General features: G+C 45.5%; 1 protein-coding gene across 7 annotated transcripts in view; it reads right to left on the bottom strand.

Moving 5' to 3' along the window:
• TMC6 (transmembrane channel like 6) overlaps window positions 1-19,221 on the bottom strand; it is a 28,550-nt gene extending 9,329 nt beyond the window's left edge. For 2 of the 7 annotated variants that reach the window (XM_080993703.1, XM_080993709.1), the window contains exons 1-11: window positions 19,087-19,221; window positions 12,329-12,460; window positions 10,106-10,230; window positions 7,754-7,885; window positions 7,439-7,597; window positions 6,606-6,711; window positions 6,089-6,182; window positions 3,558-3,812; window positions 2,634-2,830; window positions 1,289-1,433; window positions 287-442 (exon numbers count right to left, since the gene is read on the bottom strand). In XM_080993703.1, the coding sequence (XP_080849829.1) occupies window positions 287-442; window positions 1,289-1,433; window positions 2,634-2,830; window positions 3,558-3,812; window positions 6,089-6,182; window positions 6,606-6,711; window positions 7,439-7,597; window positions 7,754-7,885; window positions 10,106-10,230; window positions 12,329-12,384 (1,425 nt within the window). In that variant the 5' untranslated portion in view covers window positions 12,385-12,460; window positions 19,087-19,221. Of the gene's footprint in view, window positions 1-286; window positions 443-1,288; window positions 1,434-2,633; window positions 2,831-3,557; window positions 3,813-6,088; window positions 6,183-6,605; window positions 6,712-7,438; window positions 7,598-7,753; window positions 7,886-10,105; window positions 10,231-12,328; window positions 12,461-12,686; window positions 14,400-17,083; window positions 17,247-18,542; window positions 18,963-19,011 lie in introns of those variants that run through there. The other 5 variants (XM_080993704.1, XM_080993705.1, XM_080993706.1 and 2 more) reach the window with 5 other exon arrangements.
• Between the last annotated feature and the right edge of the window lie 570 nt (window positions 19,222-19,791).

Genomic DNA, 19,791 nt, shown 5'->3' with positions numbered 1-19,791 from the left:
TTATTACAGTGAAAAGTGGCTATCTTTCATGGAAGAAACAACTGGAAAGCTGGCGCTGTTGTACTACAACTCCCATCACCCCAGGCCAGCAGGGGATGATGGGGATTGTAGTCTAATAACATCTGGGAACCCAAAGCTGGAGAAGGCAGGCCTCATGTGAGCCCAGTGATGGCCTCTTTCCCCAAAGAGACTAAGGAGTCCCTGCCACAGACCCAGAAAATCAGAGATAATGCTTGCTGCCAAGAACACAGCAGGCCCTTGGAAAGCAATGTAGCAGCCATCTCACCTGGTAAATGTATATAGAGAAGTAGTGAACTCCTAGGACACATCCCAGAACAATGCCCAGAGACAGAGTCCAGGCTATCAGTAGGATTGCCAGCCTCTGCAGTCTCTTGCACAGGTTTAATGGGCGAGACCTGGATCGCCGCTCAGCCAGACACTCCTGATAAAGAAAAAGAAGAAAAACAACGACTTGAGTGATAAATGAGGACAGGGGCTGCAACATGACTTCCTAGTTACATGGCCAATCTGCATTTCTTAGGGGCAGGCAATATACCCAATGCAAAAGGAGCCAGCACTAAATCTGTGGGAGAGGCACCTGGGAGTTCAAAGGAATCAAAGAGCGTGACTGTAATCTGCTCTGTAATATGGGGAGGTTATCAGTACAAAAGAGCAGATCAGAGCTGTTGTCATCATCATAGGATTGTAGAGTTGGAAGGGACCCCCAAGGGCCATCTGGTCCAACGCCCTGCAATGCAGGAATCACAGCTAAATGATCCCTGACAAATGGCCATCCTAACTCTGCTGAAAAACCTCCAATGGGAGTCCATTCCACGGTTGAACAGCTCTTAATGTCAGAAAGTTCTTCCTAACGTTTAATTGGAATCTCCTTTCTTGTAACTTGAAGCCATCCTACCCTCTGAGCAGCAGAAAGCAAGCAAACTCCATCTTCCATGTGGCATCATCTCTCAGGAAGAGTTTATACAGTTTGGAGAGGTATGAGCATCATGGCATAGATATTGCTGCACTATTTATATTCAGTGTCGTACAAAATGCCTTGTTACCTTCTCACATCTAGCTACCCAGAGTGGCTGCGGTGACCCAGTCAGATGAGTGGGGTACAAATAATTAACAACAACAACAACAACAACAACAACAACAACAACAACAACAACATCCTGCTGCATGGGATATCGAGAGCCCCATCACTTAGCCTTCCCAGGGAGACCGATTTATCCACCAAGCTTGTTGCATTTTCACAGCCTGAATTGGCACACTCAGTACTTGCCTTCAGGTGAGTGCAGATGTTTTCACTCTGAAGTCGGACGGAGCGTTTCTGGATCACCTTGTAGTCCCAGGCACAGAAGACTTTGATTGCCAGGTCCCCTGATGCACTGTCCACACGGTAGCTCTCCCCAAAGGAGTGGGACATGCTGCGAAGAAGGGAGAAGATACCGTCAATCAAGATTGCTTGTTTTAGAAATACTTTCTTTAAATCAAGTCCTCCAAGCAAGACCCTTCATGATTTTTTTTTTTCATTTCTTAAAGTTATTTGCACTCTTTCTGATACCAGATTGTTGACCATCTGGCAAAAAAAGAAAGAAAGAAAGAAAAAAAAGAGAGAGATTCTGACACTGCCTGAGTTAAGTAAGTCCCATCATGTTCCATGGCACTTACTCCCAGATAAATACGCATTGGATTGCAGACCTTAAAACACATATTATTAGTGTTCACATGTCATAATAAACCATAAGGGCTTGCGACCAGTTTACTTGCAGGATCATCTTACTTTATATGCCTACTCAACTACTCTGACACTGTTGTAGCTGCCACGTAATACTCTTTCTGCAGTTCTGAGAAATCCATCTTATAACACGGTAGCAACAACGCTTTGAAACTCCCTGCCTATTGACACCAGACTGGCACCTTTGCTGTGCTCTTTTTGCTGCTTACTTAAATCATTTTTGTAAAATGGTGACATGTTTAAATCTTTTTAACTGTTTTTTTAAAAAAATATCTTTAAAAATAGGTTTTAACTGTTCTATTATAATTTTTAACATTTCTTGTAAACTGCTTACAAGACTGCAGATTTAACAAAATATGTTACTATTTAGACTTGCAATATATGCTATCACATTTGAATGGCAATTATGAACCCTTCTTGATTGCTTTGTTGTTGCTGCTGCAATCCTTCCCATCCTAGAGGCCTCAAAATGCTGCTGGATTGCAATTTCCACAATCCCTGACCATCAGCTCTGCCTTCTGGGAATGATGGGGAGCTGAATTTATAATTATATGGGAGGATACCAGGTTTGAGAAGGTTGGGTGTACCAGACTGCAGCAAAAAAAAGCAGTAAGAAATACTGATGGGAATGAGGAAGTGTTATTTGGAGCCCAGCACCTCTGTTTTCCCCAGAGTGGTTGGGGAAACCCAGCCAGAAGGGTGAAGTATAAATAATAAAATTAATATTATTTTCAGGGAATTGTAAAAAATCAGGAAGGATGCAGAATATGGAAGATACCTAGACATTTTCTAAATGCAACCAAGAAGGAAAGACAAAATGAAAAGGTTGAGTACAGATCCTGTGTAAGAGAAAAAGCAAAGCAAACTCCTGAAACCCGTATCATCTCACCTGTACACCAGCAGAAGGCAGGTCACAAAGAAGGAGATGCCGGTGGCTAACACGTAAGCCAGTGGCATATTGTATGGCAGATGGACAGGCCTGCCCTGCCTGCAATTTGTGCTGCTGTTAGGGCTGAATGCGCAGGGGTCATTCAGTGTGAAGTTACTGTAGTAGCCGTAATACATCAATGTGTGATTGAAGTAGCCCTGCAAGGAGAAGAGAGAAATGGTTTCCAGTCCTTCAAGTGCTTTACTCTTTGCCCAAGGAACTTGGGCACAGCAACATGGGGATGGCTCGCGCATGCATGCTTGACACAACCACTGATGACACTGATGACCTCGGGTTAAGTACTTAATTCGTTCCGGAGGTCCGTTCTTAACCTGAAACTGTTCTTAACCTGAAGCACCACTTTAGCTAATGGGGCCTCCGCTGTCGCTGTGCTGCCACCACGTGATTTCTGTTCTCATCCTGAAGCAAAGTTCTTAACCCAAGGTACTATTTTTGGGTTAGCAGAGTTTGTAACCTGAAATGTCTGTAACCTGAAGCATATGTAACCCAAGGTACCACTGTACTCACAATTCCCCCATTTCTTCTCAGAGGAGTCTGGGGTTTTTAAAACCCTCATGGGCTAAGCAAACACCTCTGCTGTGCAATTGTTTCCAGAAGTAGTGTTGGAATAAGGAGAAAGGCATATTTTACGTTGTGATGGGGGATTTGTGGCCCTCCCAATCTTGCTGGACTACAGCTCCTATCGTGTCTGACCACTGCCTGTGCTGTCTGGGCCTGATGGGAATCAAACTCCTAGGAAATCTGAATGGCCACAGTTTACTCACCCCCGTTTTTAGTATCACTCCACACATGCCACGATTAGAAGTATGCTGCTTTAGTCCAGTGGCAGCAAAGGGACATCAGATGTATTCGACAAATGCTTACCGCTCCAGTGAGGGGCTCAAGCCCTGTGAAGGCTTTGCTGTTGGGTGTTGTAGGAGGGTAAGCAGCCTGCACGGCAACCACGAAGACCAGCAGGAGCAGAAACAAGAAGAGATTGAACATGAGCAAAGTCTTGAGGAACAGGAAGTAGGAGAGGATGCTGGACCCAAAGCGACCACTGATCTGCTTGAGGGAATAATGCCAGGGCTGGAGGGTGTGACGGAGGGACAGAAGGCTGTACCAGAGATTCCGGAACCCCTGCAGAGAAAGCAGCCTTTGATCAGAGAAGCCCTTCAGCTGAAGAGATGGTAGCTTTCAGCAAGCCATTGGTTGGGGTCCTACAGGCATGTTTCACCAACACACAGTTAAGCAGATCGTTCCATGTCCTGGTGAGGGTCCAGGTCATGTGCAAGAGGAGAAGGAGAGGGAGGAAATCCCCTTGCATTAGTGCAACTATTTAGTTGACTCCCAAGCACCTGAGCTACACTCGACTAAGCATCCAGCCCAACCCTACTGGACTCCTTCCCGTTAGCCTTGGCAAGATAAGTAAATCCACTGCATTCCAATGTGTCATTGTGTTCCCAAACTGTGGTCTGCTAGTTTCATTCAGGGGGTCTGCTGAGCATCTGTGAATTTGTGGTTGAAGATGGGAGATGCCACATCAATCACATTGGATATTCGTATTAATTTTTAACTGTATTTTCATCGCTTATTTCTTATATTGTGTTTTATCGTATCACCCTTTGAATTCTATGGAACTGCAGCTGCCACAAGAGGCAGAAAATCCATTAAGTGGTCCCACCAAGACCCTCAGCCATTTTCAAGTGGTCTGTCGGGGGGAGAAGTTTGGGAGCCACTACATTATGTGAAACATGCAGTCACCGCCTGTTTTGAGCAAACCACTGGACCACAATCTCTGAAGTGTGAATTACAATGTTCTAGCTCACTGGGGTGCGGCACAAAATGAGTAAATATTTGCTTTGCATGTGGCACAGTAAGAATGTCATAAGAATATTAAGTGCCTCCTCTCCCAGCCCAGCTTGGAACCTAACATGGTGCCTTCTCAAAATGCGAGCAGAGCCAAAAATGAACTTGTGTTGAAGAGAAAGCTGACATAAGCCTTCCATTATCTATTTACTTCATTTCTATCCCACCTTTCCTTGAAGGAGGTCAAGGTAATGTACATGATTCTCCCCCCCCCCCCCCGCCGAAACAAAAATCTCATTCCCGCAACAATCCTGTGAGGTAGGTCAAGCTACTGGCCCAAAGTCAGCAAGAGAGCTTCATGTCTGAGTGGGAATTTGAAGCCAGGCCTTGAGTACAACATTCTAACGGCACTAGAAGAAACTTAGAAAGAGGCTCCTAAAACATTTTAATGCCTTGATGGCATTAACATAAACTCTGTAACTGGCAAAAGTTGGGCCGACTCAAATCCTTAACTACCCCGTGGATTTCTTAGAAGGATTCTGATGGATATTTCCACAGCTATGCAAGGAAGATTCTGGAGGCCACACTTCTTCTCAGAGAGGCCCCTGAGTCTGTTTTTCTCCTCACAATATAGATATACAGTGGTACCTGTTCTCATCCTGAAGCAAAGTTTTTAACCCGAGGTAATATTTCTGGGTTAGCAGAGTCTGTAACCTGAAGCGTATGTAACCCGAGGTACCACTGTACTAATGAAGTGCTTGGGAAGCTGTTGTATGGACAAATGAGGGATTTCATTAGTTGTATGAAAAGAATTGGCCTCAATTAGGCAACCTTGTATCTAGAAAGGGTGTTGGTAAAGTTATGCCCTCATTTAGCAGCACCTTCAATGGGCGTAAGCAGAGATTCTTCTCTCTTTCTGGGGGCAGCTGGTGGTGCCAAAGCAGGCTGACCTTTCCAGGCCTACTTCTAAAGCATATATTTAAATCAGTAGTATACCACTTTAATAGTCACGGCTTCCTCCAAACAAATCCTGGGAACTGTAGTTTGTTAAGGGTGCTGCAGGTTGCTAGGAGACCCCTATATGCTTCATAGAGATGCAATTCCCAGGGTTCACCAAGAAGAGGGCTTGATTGTTAAACCACTACTGTGGCTCTGTGAGGGGAACTGAGGTGTCCTAATACCACTCAGTACCCTTAACAAACTACAGTTCCCAGGATTCTTTGCAGGAAGCCATGAACCGCTGCTTGGGTTCCGAGATATTCAGGGGAGGCCTTTCTCTCAGTCCCGCCATTCTCACAGGCACGCTTGGAAGGGACGCTGGAGAGAGCCTTCTCAGTGGCTTCTCCCGGACTTTGACACTCTCTCCCTAGAGAAGCTAGACCTGCTTGTTGGCACCTCCTTGTTGTCCTTCTGCCTGAAGGTGAAGCCAGTTCCCAACAGGCTTTTGGGAACTGACTGTTTTCAAGGAAAGGGCTGGTGCTATGCTGTTCTATTGTAAATAATAATAATAATAATAATAATAATAATAATGGGGTATTAAAGTGTTTTAAAGGTATGGCACAGATGTGGCCCAGGACTATGCAGGGCAGGTGAAGTTCATGACTTACTATGATGATGTGGTATTTAAGCCGGCTGCAATGTGACAAAGGAGCTCTTGTCTTGGGTTTCATCAAGGTGCCTGAGTACCCACTTGATTCCTGCCTACAAAGGGACAGACAAACGGATTTTTATAGAATCATTGCAAAAAGCTGCTCTTTAGATGAGATGTACAAGCTCCTCATGTCGTTCAGCACACTCACCAACTGCTCCCTTGATTGCAATAATTAATTATTATTATTATTATTATTATTATTATTATTATTATTATTATTTATTACTTATAACCCGCCCATCTGGCTGGGCCTCCCCAGCCATTCTGGGCAGCTTCCAACAGAATATTAAAAACACAATAAAAGATCAAACATTAAAAACTTCCCTAAAGAGGGCTGCTTTCAGATGTCTTCTAAAAGTCAGGTAGCTGTTTATTTCCTTGACATCTGGTGGGAGGGCATTGCACAGGGCGAGTGCCACTGAATCTCATTCCTGCCCATTTTAGTAGTGCTGAAATGGCTTAAAGGCACTGACCTCAGCTTGCACTTCTCGCCCAGGCTTAGAGGCATTGTTCTCAGCGTGCTGATGCGCTGGCTGGCTGGCAGGCTCCGGAGTTCTTTCACCAGCAGGCTGCGTTTGTCTAGGGAGGGAAGTATACAGGATGTTTAAAGGCCACTGCTGGAGGAGGTAAACCCAGCTGCATTTCCAATGGCAGGCATTTTGGCAAAAGAGAGAAAATGTCAAAAAGAAAAAAGTACCTCCTTGGCTCCCCTTCCTTACACATTTTGAACTGGGTATTAAAAAAAACAAGTCGTACAGAAAACAAGAAATAAACCACACACTGGATTCTGCAGCTCTGGAAAAGTGTTTGTTCCATGGCCTTTCCTGGCAAGGCTGACCCTGTGCCTTTTCTTGAGACAGGGCCATAAATGATAATGCCACCTGGAAGGGCTAGGGTAGTTGGTCTTCTGAGCAGTCATTGGCCTGGAAAGGTATTCTGCCCCACCTGCTCTGGTGAAAAAGTCCAATTGTTCTAATGATGCAAATATTTGGAAGGGTGAACCATATGCACAGAACAGTGACCATAAATTATTATTATTGGAAGCTTTTAATGTTTAATGGATTACTATACTTTAATATTTTGTTGGAAGCCACCCAGAGTGGCTGGGGAAGCCCAGCCAGATGGGTGGGGTATGTATGTATGTATGTATGTATGTATGTATGTATAAATAAATAAATAAATAAAATAATATTATTATTATTTCCCTAAAATGCTCATCACTCAGACAGCTGCACAATGAGTACACGGCCCCTTCCAATTTCTTGCCAGAGTGTGCATCTCCCCAAGCTTTCCATAGCGGACTTACTATCCTCTTCCTCGTGGCTGGAATCCAGGTCTAGATCAAGCTGCCGAATGCTGGGCCGCGCGGAGCGGGACACTTCTTGTAGAGGGGCGCGGGTGCTCTTCCGGCGCAGCCGGGCAGTGCGGTTACAATACTGGGAGATGACAGCTCCTCTGCTGCGGCCTGCAAGAGGATGGGAAAGAAGATGAGAGGAAGGCTCCTGGTCTGATACCATGGAGAACTTTCAGTCCCTATCGCTTGTGCCCCACACTGAAAAGCCTTAACTCTGAGACCCTGCCTCTTGCAAAGGCACTTCCTTGCAGGCTTGCTCCAACTCACCAATAGTTCGGCTGGGCATGCTGGCCAGGATGCGCAGAGTAGCTGAGGAGAAGTCCGGATGTTCTGCCATCTGTCCTGGTGCCTCCCAAGCCTCAGGCCGGCGGGGAGGAGAAACCGTGTAGGCCAGATTCTCTGGAAGGAAGGGAGGAACAAAATGATTTTTACCGCATAGTCTTGGGTAGGGAGGTGGAAGGGGTGTTGCCCCATTGGAGCAGGGATCCTCCTTACCTACTTTTCATTTCCAGTTCCGTGCATGCTCCCTCGTTTTAAATAAAAGCAGTGCTTCTCGAACTTTTAAATACTTTGCTACCACTTTTGAACTTAGTGTGCCTTCTCTCCCCAACCTCAACTCAGGACCAACCTTTCGTTCCACAGCAGACTTAAGAACAAACGTTGAATCAGGCATACGACCCATCTGGTCCAGCATTAAATATGAAAATCTTTAATGAACAATAGCATTTTCTGTGAGTATTGCAACACTCCAGTTCTGCTAGTGCAACAGACTTCCATTTGCACAACGGAACTTCCTTCTTCTCTCCCCTGAAGGCCCTAACCATTTGCCAGAGATGGCAAAAATTAGGTGCACTAATAGAATGTACTTATTCATAGATATGTGAAACTTGTATGCATGGTACAGCAATTATGCTGCCTTCCTGATGGTCTGAGACATTGCATTGTTGTGGAAACCCATCCTTACATTGATATATGTGTGTGTGTGTGTCTAGGTTCTTTGGTTTCTAGACCTTTTGAGTTCTCCACAGCTTCAATGCTGTTAACAAAGGAAGCTTCAAGGAGCCCTTGGGAGATTATTATAAACTAAATTAAATGGCACATTTTGTCATCTAGGCTGAGTCGTCTATACCCCTGGGAAATCTCCCCCAGTGTTTCTTGCCAGAGGCTTCCGAAAACACATGAAGAGTGAAATTAATATTCAGCACAACAAAAAAGCAAAACAACAACAACCCAAAAACATCTCAGCTTTAATCACATCTGAGAATCTCACAAGTTCACTGCCAAATCTGTCTCTTAATCTGCAAGTTCATGAATTCATAGTTTTGTTATTTGTATTTCATTCTTCAGTATCCAGTAATTTGGTTCGCTCATCTAGCACATCAAGTTACTTAAAATACAATAATTACTGTCACAATTACAACTGGTGTTTTATATAAATCATTTTGCAAATAAGCAAGAAAACAAAACAGCTGAAATATGTAGAAGTTCTTAAAGCACACAATTCCAAAATTCTCTTATCACTATGTCTTGGAGACATCTAAAGTTTCTGAGTAAACAGAGCAAAACCAATAGTATATAACTTACATAGGGGCACTTTCGATATACCGTAGATTCCGGCGTATAAGACGACTTTTTAACCCCGGAAAAGAGGTTAAAAAGTCGGGGGTTGTCTTATATGCCGGGTATTGGCGGCGCGGTGCAGACCGGAGCCCGCCCCCCCGCCTGGCTGCTGCCGCAGGGGCGGCGTGCTCCACTCCACGCGGCTTTCTCCCAGCGTGGAGCTGCCCAGCGTATTAGGCGACTGGGCTTAGAAGACGAACCCCCAAATTGCAGCTGCCATTTTTTGGGGTTGTCTAATACTCCCAGTTGCCTAATATGCCTCAGACCATTTGAAGGTCTTTGTCATGGTAGCAATGCTCTCGTCTTTGAGTGCTGTAGCAATGTTAGCTGTATAGTCTCCCTTGGAAAGAATATTATACAGTATTATCCAAAGAATAGACAGAGCTGTTTCTACTGTATTTGCCAAAGTAACTGAATTTTGCTTTGGGTAAAATTCACCGGCTTCTGCAAGCCAGTGTGGTGCAGTTGTTAAGAGGCCCAGGCTAGGGCTAGGGACACCAAGGTTCAAATACCCACTCAGTCATTAAGGTCACTGTCACCATGTCTTAGCCTAACCTACTTCGCAGGGTTGTTGTAGAAGAAAGAACTGGCTGAAAATGGAATTTAAAAAAAGACGTGAAAATATAACAGTTTGTTCTCATTCTACTTTCACTACATACAGATCAGATTGCAAAATCAGCTTCTCTGAAATAAAACAATTCTGATTAGCTGTAGCACTCCTGCATTTTAGTGGAGGCTAAAATGTTCTGAAATTAGGACGCTGTGCATTTAGCAATATCTGTCAACCCTGACTTTCTAAGTGAAAACTTAGAAGCTACATCAGAACACTTCCCCAGGTTTTTCTCCTGCTCTACAACCACATTGGCCTCTGAGGAAAAGCAGAATCAAGAAAAATTACTTTCACCACACAAATCACACTCCATTACAGCTATTTCCCTGCAGCAATCAGAGGGATGATATCCACCCAGCAGTTCTCAACACTGAGTCACATTGTCTCACCTCTGCCTCTGGGAGCCAGATTCTGCATCTCCACCTCCTCCTGTTCAGCCAGCCAGCTCTGCTCCTCGATGAGCTGGTGGAAGGAATCGTGCACAGCACCTTCATCGTAAGGACTTATGTCCTGGCTGTGGGGGAACAGAGAACCAGGATCCAGAATTATTCATAGAATCATCGAATGGTAGAGTTGGAAGGGATCCCGAGGGCCATCTAGTCCACCCCTTGCAATGCAGGAATTTCAACTAAAGCATTAAGCTGGTGCATTGCCTAAGAAGACAGCATCCTAACTCCCAACTGGATCCATGTGTAGGATAATGCTAGGAGTCAGATGTATATAGAGCCTAAGAATAGAGATGTCCCACAAGGCAGTGTTTATTATCAGTCATCAAAGCAGTAACTGTGGACCACCAGTTTTAGACACAGGTCCTCCACCACAGGGACGTGGGTGGCGCTGTGGGTTAAACCACAGAGCCTAGGAGTTGCTGATCAGAAGGTCAGCGGTTCGAATCCCCACAACGGGGTGACCTCCCATTGCTCGGTCCCTGCTTCTGCCAACCTAGCAGTTCGAAAGCACATCAAAGTGCAAGTAGACAAATAGGTACCGCTCTGGCTGAAAGGTAAACGGCATTTCCGTGCGCTGCTCTGGTTCGCCAGAAGCAGCTTAGTCATGCTGGCCACATGACCCGGAAGCTGTACTCCGGTTCCCTCGGCCAGTAAAGCAAGATGAGTGCCGCAACCCCAGAGTTGGTCACGACTGGACCTAATGGTCAGGGGTCCCTTTACCTTTACCTCCACCACACCTAAGGCAACAAACCTAAGAGAGGGCCTATGACAACAGTGAGGAATGGCTAGGGGAGGGGAAGCTCAAGAGGAGCAGGGAGCTGCTGCTGCCCCCAGCACCTGTCACCTGAGGGGGCTGCTTCACTCTACCTAATGAAAAGGATTTTGAGAAGTGCCTTAGTTCAGAGGCAAGATTAATGAAATCTATGTGTACCATTTCCCTCTGCTTGCAGAGCCCATAGGTGCATAAATCCTGTACCTCTAGTTTCCCAGTTCCAAGCTTTGCCATTTGTACTGCAAGGAACTGTGGAACTCATTGCCACATGGTTCAACCATGGGAAGTAGAATATCTTTCATCAAAAGATCAGACAATTCTTATGAAAGGAAAGGAACATTTTAAAAGTTTAGGTAGGGTGATCGGCATCCTTCTGTTGTTTTGAAACATGCTGGGGATGAATGCAAATTACATATGTGGTGGAGTAATCTATTATTGCTCTGTGCAGTTAGCCGTAGGCTTCTCTCAACTTGTGCACAGCTGAATAAATTTTGGAGCCAAGGACTAAAATAGACCACCTGCCTGTCCCAGTAAGTTTTTTCTCGTGCCATTAAAGAAAGCTTGCATTCTGCAAACATAGATGAATCAGAAGAACTTCCCAATATTCCATCACATGTGTGGTCTGCTTCACTGTGCGCTGGAATCTATCCTCTACAATGAAGTAAATCCCTCAGGCCCCATCTTTTGAACAAAAATGTCCAATTTCCAGGTATTTCTAATAGTTGGCATGTCCAGAACTTTGTGCATGCCAAAGTTCAGCTTTCGGGGGGGCCTGGAAGTATCCTTGTGGTACATTTATTTGCCCCCTCCTTCTAGGGAGAGCCTTGGAAGTGCCCCCTTCGGACTTCTGTGGTTATCAGGGTACCACATTTCAACTTCCTAGTTACCAAGGAAGTGGTGTAACCGGCTGGGTTCTGTTTTGAGCACAAGAGAGAACAATCATGTCCTCTTTCAGACTTTCCCTGTTGCCAGGTTAGTGCTTCTAGATTTCTGGAAATATCTTTTGAGTCTTCCATTTGAAGGGAAATAAGGCATGAGTGACTAGGATGCCTTGGAACAGGAACACAGGAAGTTGCCTTATACTGACTAAAGTCACCAAACCACCTGTCCCTCTAGATCAGTTTTGTCTGGGACCCTCCCAGCCCTACCTGAAGATGTTGGGGATTGAACATGAGACCTTCTGCTTACAAAGCAGATCCTCTACCTATTGAGTTACGTAATCCCTTCTCTAAAGCATTACACAGATACCAAATTTCAGGATGAAGACAATTTAGGGCAACAAAACAAAACAAAACGCCATATTGGCAATTTCAATACCCCCAACACCATGGAGTTAATGAGGCCCAAGTGTATTTACATTAATTTATATCATTTAAAATACTGTCACTCACCTGGCAGCCTCCCTATTCTCGGTGGCAGGAAAGGTGAAGGCCACCGTGTGAGACATCTTGTCCTCCCTCAACAGCACCAATCACTTGCCTACTGGTTTGCTTGCCTCTTCATGGTTCAGTCTGACGGCGTTTCTAAATGCAAGTTAGAGAGGGATCCCGTCACCGATGAGCTGCTTCTGCTGAGGTGGCCCCACTTTGGGGCTCAGCGCTGCTACATTTGAAATCACAAGACTTTTGAGGTTAGGAAGACTGATCTGGCTTAATCCTGTTGACTCCCACAGACAGCAAAGCTAGGTCTGGAGTTATGAGCTGCCTCTATGCTACAAGGAGGACCACAAGACCAGGAACGCAAAGCTACCTTCAACTCCCGCTGCAAGACTCTTTTAAACAGAAGGCAAATGTCTACCGCCACAGCAGCCCAGCCAGCTAGGAGCAAAACACTGCGAAGAGGAAGGAAACGGAGGTCGAGACAAAGGCTGCAATTCAGCATGGTGCAGTGACCTTGCTCTGCATTTCACCACTGAGATAACACACACACACAGCAGCAGATTCCAGGACAGTCAGAACTCCACCCGCTCAGGGGCGAAAAAGAGTGGCTTTCTCCATTCTCTTGACTGAAAGGGCAGGGGAGCGCTTCTCATGAACCCACCCACATGCAGGTGCTTCTCATACATCCGCCCGCGCTGCTCTGGGAGCAGACAAACTCACTAAAGTTTATTTTGACTGCCTCGGCCTTCATCAGACTACACCAGCTGTCGCCACATGTTGCCAGGGAGATAAGGGTGTGTGGTTTTTTTGCAGTTCAGTGCACAAGGGCTGCTTGGCTTCCAAGGGATAAGGAGAGCCTGACCCTGACATTCTTAAGGGTGGAGAGGAATAGAAGTCCCTCATCAGCACTCGGAATTTAGGGGTCAGCAAACTTTTTCAGCAGGGGGCCGGTCCACTGTTCCTCAGACCTTGTGGGAGGCTGGACTATATTTTGAAAAAAAAAAAATATGAACAAATTCCTATGCCCCACAAATAACCCAGAGATGCATTTTAAATAAAAGCACAGATTCTACTCATTTAAAAACACCAGGCAGGCCCCACAAATAACCCAGAGATGCATTTTAAATAAAAGGACACATTCTACTTATGTAAAAACACGCTGATTCCTGGACTGTCCGCAGGCCGGATTTAGAAGGCGATTGGGCCAGATCCAGCCCCTGGACCTTAGTTTGCCTACCCATGGATTAAATCGTTCCCTCACAAAACGCCTCACTTGCTTCTGTGAACTGAGAACTACAGCAAACGAAGCAGCTGGTGCTTCCTGCCTGACAGGAAACACCAGGAACTCCTGCTTCAGGTTCCAGGAAAAGTCTGAAGCTTTTAGGGCACATGGGAGAATGAAGGAAATAAATGACTGGATGCCTGAAGTGTGTTTTACACACAAGATAAAAGCTGAGCATGGTTGCCCATAGTTCTGACGTCCATAGCCAGGAAATCACTTGGTTCATTCTGTGTCACTCGGTTCAGGAGGAGTTGCAACATATTTTTTGCTTTGAAGGAGGTCTCAAATTTTAGAGCCTGGTGCAAGGGACACCCATTATTTCACAAGCCTACATCAATACTGCAGAAGAAAAACAACAACAGTGTAATGCCCTTACTTCTTGAAACCGTAACCCCGTTGTTCTAAGTAAGGGCGAGGGAACTTGTGGCCCTCCAGACGTTGTTGAATTTTTATCTTTCATCAGCCTCAGCCAGCATGAAATATGGGCAGGGATGATGGGAGCTGGAGTTCAGTAACATCTGGAGGACCAGAGGTGCCCTCAGTGCTAGACCACAACTACTATGATCCCCAATCAGAGACCATGATGGCAGGTGCCAGCTACAGGTTGCCCAACCTTGTTTGGAGATGCTGGGGACTGAACCTGGGACTTTCTGTATGCAAGGCAGACGTTCTACCACTGGGCTATCGCCCCTCCTCAGACCATCTGTGAGAGATATTTACTATGGGAATGCAATACTCCCATGGGAACGTTTGTTGGTGACTCATCTCACAGTCAGGAAGCCTTCCTTAAAAACTGACTTTATTCTAGAGCATTCCTAATTATATGCTGACCCCACTTATTTCTCCTCACTCTGTTGACATTTTGGGCTCTTTTAGGCTTTTTCTATGTGGCAAAAGTTGTTCTGTCTTCTTTTCATTTTGGCCTTCCATAGGCCAGAACCATCTTACCATGCCTCCACCCAGAGCTTCCAAGCTTCCCTCACATTTACAGCTCCCTGAACCATCCTTGGGCCTTTCTTTTGACCTTGCTTAACATTATTCATCAACTTCTCTCTTTTGGCTAAAGTGGGAATTGTATTAGGAGTACTGATGGAGGCAGGTCTTACAGCAAAACGCTATGCTCCTCTCCTTCAAGTAGCCCTGAAAGAGATTTGAGCTAAAATGTCCAGGAGCTGCGTTTTAATTATTAAGCCTGCAGAAAGGAAGTCGACTGGCTGACCTGAAACCTATTGCGAAGATAACGTGAAACTTAACAACGTCCCATACTACTGCCCTGGCTACCTCCAAGAACAAGTCTGAGGAAACCTTGGCCCCAAGTTCATGCTTGCTAGGAACAACCACTGATCTTCTGAATTCCTTATCAGAGCAAGCAGAAAGGTTTAGCCCTGGATAGTAGCTCAGCAATGGTGTCTGATGCAGATTGGTATTGTTGGAACACTTAGAACTCTGCCTCTGTACACACTACAGTCATACCTCGGGTTCAATAAGCTTCGAATTCAGCGCGTTCAAGTTGCGCTCCGCGGCAACCCGGAAGTAACGGAGCGTGTTACTTGCAGGTTTTGCCACTTGCGCACGCGCAGACACTCAAAATGACGTCATGCGCATGTGCAGAAGCGGCGAAAAGCGACGCATGCGCAGACATGCCGTTGCTAGTTACGTTTGCTTCCAGATGCGAACAGGGCTCCGGAACGGATCCCTTTCGTATCTAGAGGTACCACTGTATTTATTTAAAGTACATCCCACCCCTGCCAAGAATTCTGGGAACTGTAGTTCATCCCTCACAAAACTACAATTCCCATGCCCCTTAACAAACTATAGTTCCAGGGATTCATGGGGAACTTTAAATGTGTGGCATGTATGTAAACCCCAAGCTTTAAACTCTCTCGCTTCTCACCAGAATGCAGGGGGCCAGGCAGCTGGTACAGCAACGATGCAACAAAAGGCATTTGTTTGCCCAGTCGTGGCTGCCAACCCTTTTCCTGCCCCCATATAAATTAGCATGCTTTCTCCTAGCATGCTTTAACATCAGCCTAATAGAATGCCAGAATGCCAGGCCTTTGCTACAGCCTTTGTCCAAGCAAAGAGTCACACCCGTCTCCTGCAGTTTGGTTTTGAGAGCATCTATATACCCCAAACATTCACGTACCTCCCCAGCCATACTTTATGCATTCCCCCATTTTTAATAGGACTATTCTCTTTGGGCTGAAGTAGACTTGCACCCTGGCCAGTTTTCATTTAACATCTGCAAAATTAGGCAGCAGGCACCGTCAAATTTAGGCATGTGTAAATGAACTCTTAACTATGCAAATGGCCGGAGGCAGTATTCTTTCCCCCTTCTTGGAATAAATGCCAAATCACAGAGAAGCAGTGATTTTGCACGGTATGGGGGCACACACAGACTCTCATTACTACAGCATGCACAGGGTTATGTTGGGGAGCAGCTGCATCCACTTCTAACTCAACACAAATCTCAGTGGCAGCTTAATTACCGCTTCTTGGCAGCCACACAGGAGAAGAATCATTACAACAGGCATGGCCACCACTGGACATAGAAGAGTTAATCGCAGTACATTCAGGCCTCTCCTCCCAGCCCCCAGCAGCAGGAATTTCAGAGTGTTTTGCTCACCCAGCCTGTGGGCATGTTTGGACAGATAACAGGTTGGGCTGCACACCCATTCCTATACATTCACCGGAACAGGAACAGTTCTATGTAGGGAAAAGGATGAAACTCATGTGCAGATTGTTACATGTGATGTCTGCATGCATCTGTTTCACTGGGTATATACTAGGATGAAACGGAGACGTGTAAAATTGTCACATGATGCTTCTGCGCTTTCTTCCATATGGAAGTATGCTTTCCTGTATGAATTCTTAAGAACCAAGAAGCCCATATTCAACACCAGAACTGCTAACGCTACTGTTGCTCAGTTAGAGTGAAACCTCCTACACTAGGTCACATGCAGGGGACGATGGGCAGGTCAGGACCATCATGTGGGAACCCTAGAACATTGGAGGGGGTACATGTGGCCCTCCAGATGTTGCTAGACTACAACTATCATCATCCCCGACCATTGGCCATGCTGGCTGGGGCTGGTAGGAGTTGAGAGTCCAACATCTGGAGGGAAATAGGTTTACCGCCTCCTGTCCTAAATGAAACATCAAAGCAGTCTCAGGATGGTCACCCATGAGAGCCAGGATTGGCTAAGCAATTAGAAGCACTGCTCTGGTGTCTTTGTGCTGCATTCCAGATGTAGTGGGGTTTTTGGACTGAACTAATCACCTGCCAGTTAACAAGGGCAGGGCAGGGCTCACATCTGGCTTCCTGCAGTGAGTAGGGTGGTGCCTCCAGAGAAACAGTGCCTCTTTCAAAAACACTTTTTGCACTGCCAGTTCAGCACCCAAATAGGAATGCAGAAAGAAAGCTGGCAGGGTGTGCCCTTAGTGCAATTGGTAATTCTCATCCCCAAACCAGATAGTTTACTTACCAGTGTAAGGACACCCAGAAGACCTCTGAACTCCATGAAATTTCTCACACTTCCAGGGCTAGAGAGAGCCTAGCCCAGCGCATCCTACTTCCCTGGCAGAAGGCAAAGGCATGCTTCCATCCTGACATACCTTTGCATTCTTACTGTCTCTCCACAGCAGCTTCTGAAATAATGGAAACAATAGAACTGCTGCATGCCCAAGGCTTGCCTGCAGGGCCAAGAAAGTGTTCCAAAGATCTCTGCTTCTGCTGTGCCAAGAAGCACAGGCTGCAGCCTCATCCTCCACCCTCCCCCTATTCCTTTTCTGCAAACATCTCTTTCATATTATCTGGTCTGATACAGCAGGACAGCCCAGGAGGAGTCAGAGAAGCACAGCGGTAAATTCTGAAATGCAGGAGTTAATCAAAACAGCCTTCACAGCCTCACTCAAAGGAGAGTACAACACACCCACACCTAGCAAGCAGCAGCACTTAGCAGAATATCCAATTTATTAGGATCATCCCAACTAAAATCATATACAGTACAGTATATAATTACCTAGGAGTATAGGTTTAATTTGTAAAGCACACTGGCATTTAACAAAATATCTCTAGTCAGCTGAAAAACAACCTTTAACTTTTAATGAAAAGTTTCCATTTAAACTGCCACTGTGAAACAAGGACCACATCAAAGAAAAGGAAAGCAGTACCCAGCATTTGCTCATTTTCCTCAACCCCAAACTTCCTCTATGCTAATCTGTCACAAACATTATCACCTCATTTACTTGCCAGAACAAGGAGACTGTCAATCACACTGGCATTCTGGCAGAAAACACTACCTTTGAAAAAAAAGTCCAGGCACCACAACCCAATTCCCCTTTCTTACATTGGTGCTTAACATCTTGGGCTACTCGGAAGCAAGTCAACCAAGGTCATTGGCATTTTCTTGCAAGTAAACTTGCCTGTGACCCTAGCATTACTTTTCATTGTTTGAAAGTGCTCCAGTAGGTTATGTGGAATATGAAAGGTGGGGCCCAGCTAACCCTACTAACTAGAAAAATTCCACACACACCAAGTCACAGGGGCTGACTTTAAAATCATGTTATAGTGAAAATAAAAGGTTTCAGAGCTATCTTGCACCCAAAATTTCCATATAATTACTGCAGCTATGTTATATTTCTCATCATGAACTATATTTAGCAATGTCTTGGGCATTTTGCTACAAGTAAATAAAACAATACTTCGGCTGAGGCAAGGGAAGCTTTCCTGTGTGCAGCAGTGACTTAGAACATCTAAAAGAAATAGCTGCACATCTAATAACTTCACACCACCTTGTCCCACTGGATAACCTTTTGCCCATCATGCCAAGAGTACCCCATTTCTGCTTTTACCCCATCCTCTCTTTGAAGGCTTTCAGTAGAGAGAAAGGCAGATTTATTCATTTTTACTAAAAAATCAAATCAAAACAAAACAAAACATACCTAATTCCAGCCCACGACTCCTGGCGAGGCACTAGTTTTAGGACCCTGCAGCAAACTAAGCTGCTCCTATTGCCTTTCTCTCTTTATTTCCCCTTGCTGCCTGGAGGGAGAGAATGAGGAAGGGAGCAAAGGCAGCTGCTTCTGTGTACATGCACGCCGTGGGCATCTTATTCCCTTTCTCTCTTGAACCATAAAGGATGGGCCAGAAAGCGTTTTGGCCAAACACGATAGAGTATCTAAGAGGCCGTACTTCTACTACATATACAACCGAGTGGGTGTGAGAAGAAGGGACGGTCACGGGTCTTCCAGAGCAGTTTTGTTACCTTCCCACGCTTAGACTATTGAGAATCAGAACGATTACGCATCGGGGACACAAGAAAAGTCCTCAGTTTGTAGCCCATCCCCGCTCAGAACACAGCGGGAAATCATCAGAGGCAATAACAATGTAAGAAAATGTTTCAGTACTTACAAAACAAGGGGAACTGAGTTATTTCTCAGTCCAGCAAGTCACAAGCAGCCTTTCTGCGGCATCTTACTCACTAACCTGGTGGGATCCTGTGGTTTTGATCAGTAGAATCTTAGCCACAAGATTCAGAAAACTTTTTCCCCCCTCCAAGGTCTCCTTTGTCCCGTCTCGGCAGTCTAAGACCACACCCTGCGCCTCACCTGTTATACAAAGGACGCTGGGAGATGTAGTCCTCCCCCTCTCCAGCATCTACCTGGAGCAAACTCCTAGGTTAGGTTTGTATTGAACGGCGGCTTGCAAAGAAGTCAACAACTTCATTTATTCAAAGGGGCCACGTTAGGACCAAATAAGCACATGTCTCCCGAGTTATCGGAGAGGACTACTGTATTATGGTATGGCTTACTATGTGTGCATATTTCCACTTGCACTGTTAGATGACCGCTCTCAGGAAGGAGAGCCTTGTATAATGGGAAAAGATGTACTGATCACTCTTTTCCCATCATCATCATCCTCTCAAAGGCTACATTTGCTCTATACATTGAAAGCACTATGACACCAGTTAAACATTCATGTCTTCCCCCAAAGCATTCTGGGAACTGTGGCTTCTTAATAGTGTTGATAGTTGTTGTTGTTTAGTCGTTTAGTCGTGTCCGACTCTTCGTGACCCCATGGACCAGAGCACGCCAGGCACTTCTGTCCTCCACTGCCTCCCGCAGTTTGATCAAACTCATGCCGGTAGCTTCAAGAACACCATCCAACCATCTCATTCTCTGTCGTCCCCTT

This window comes from Podarcis pityusensis (genome assembly GCF_964106645.2).
Source record: "Podarcis pityusensis genome assembly, chromosome: 2".
In the NCBI taxonomy this organism is placed as follows: Eukaryota; Metazoa; Chordata; class Lepidosauria; order Squamata; family Lacertidae; genus Podarcis; species Podarcis pityusensis.
The sequence above is the reverse complement of the archived record's forward strand: the minus strand, read 5'-3'. Positions and strand labels throughout refer to the sequence as shown.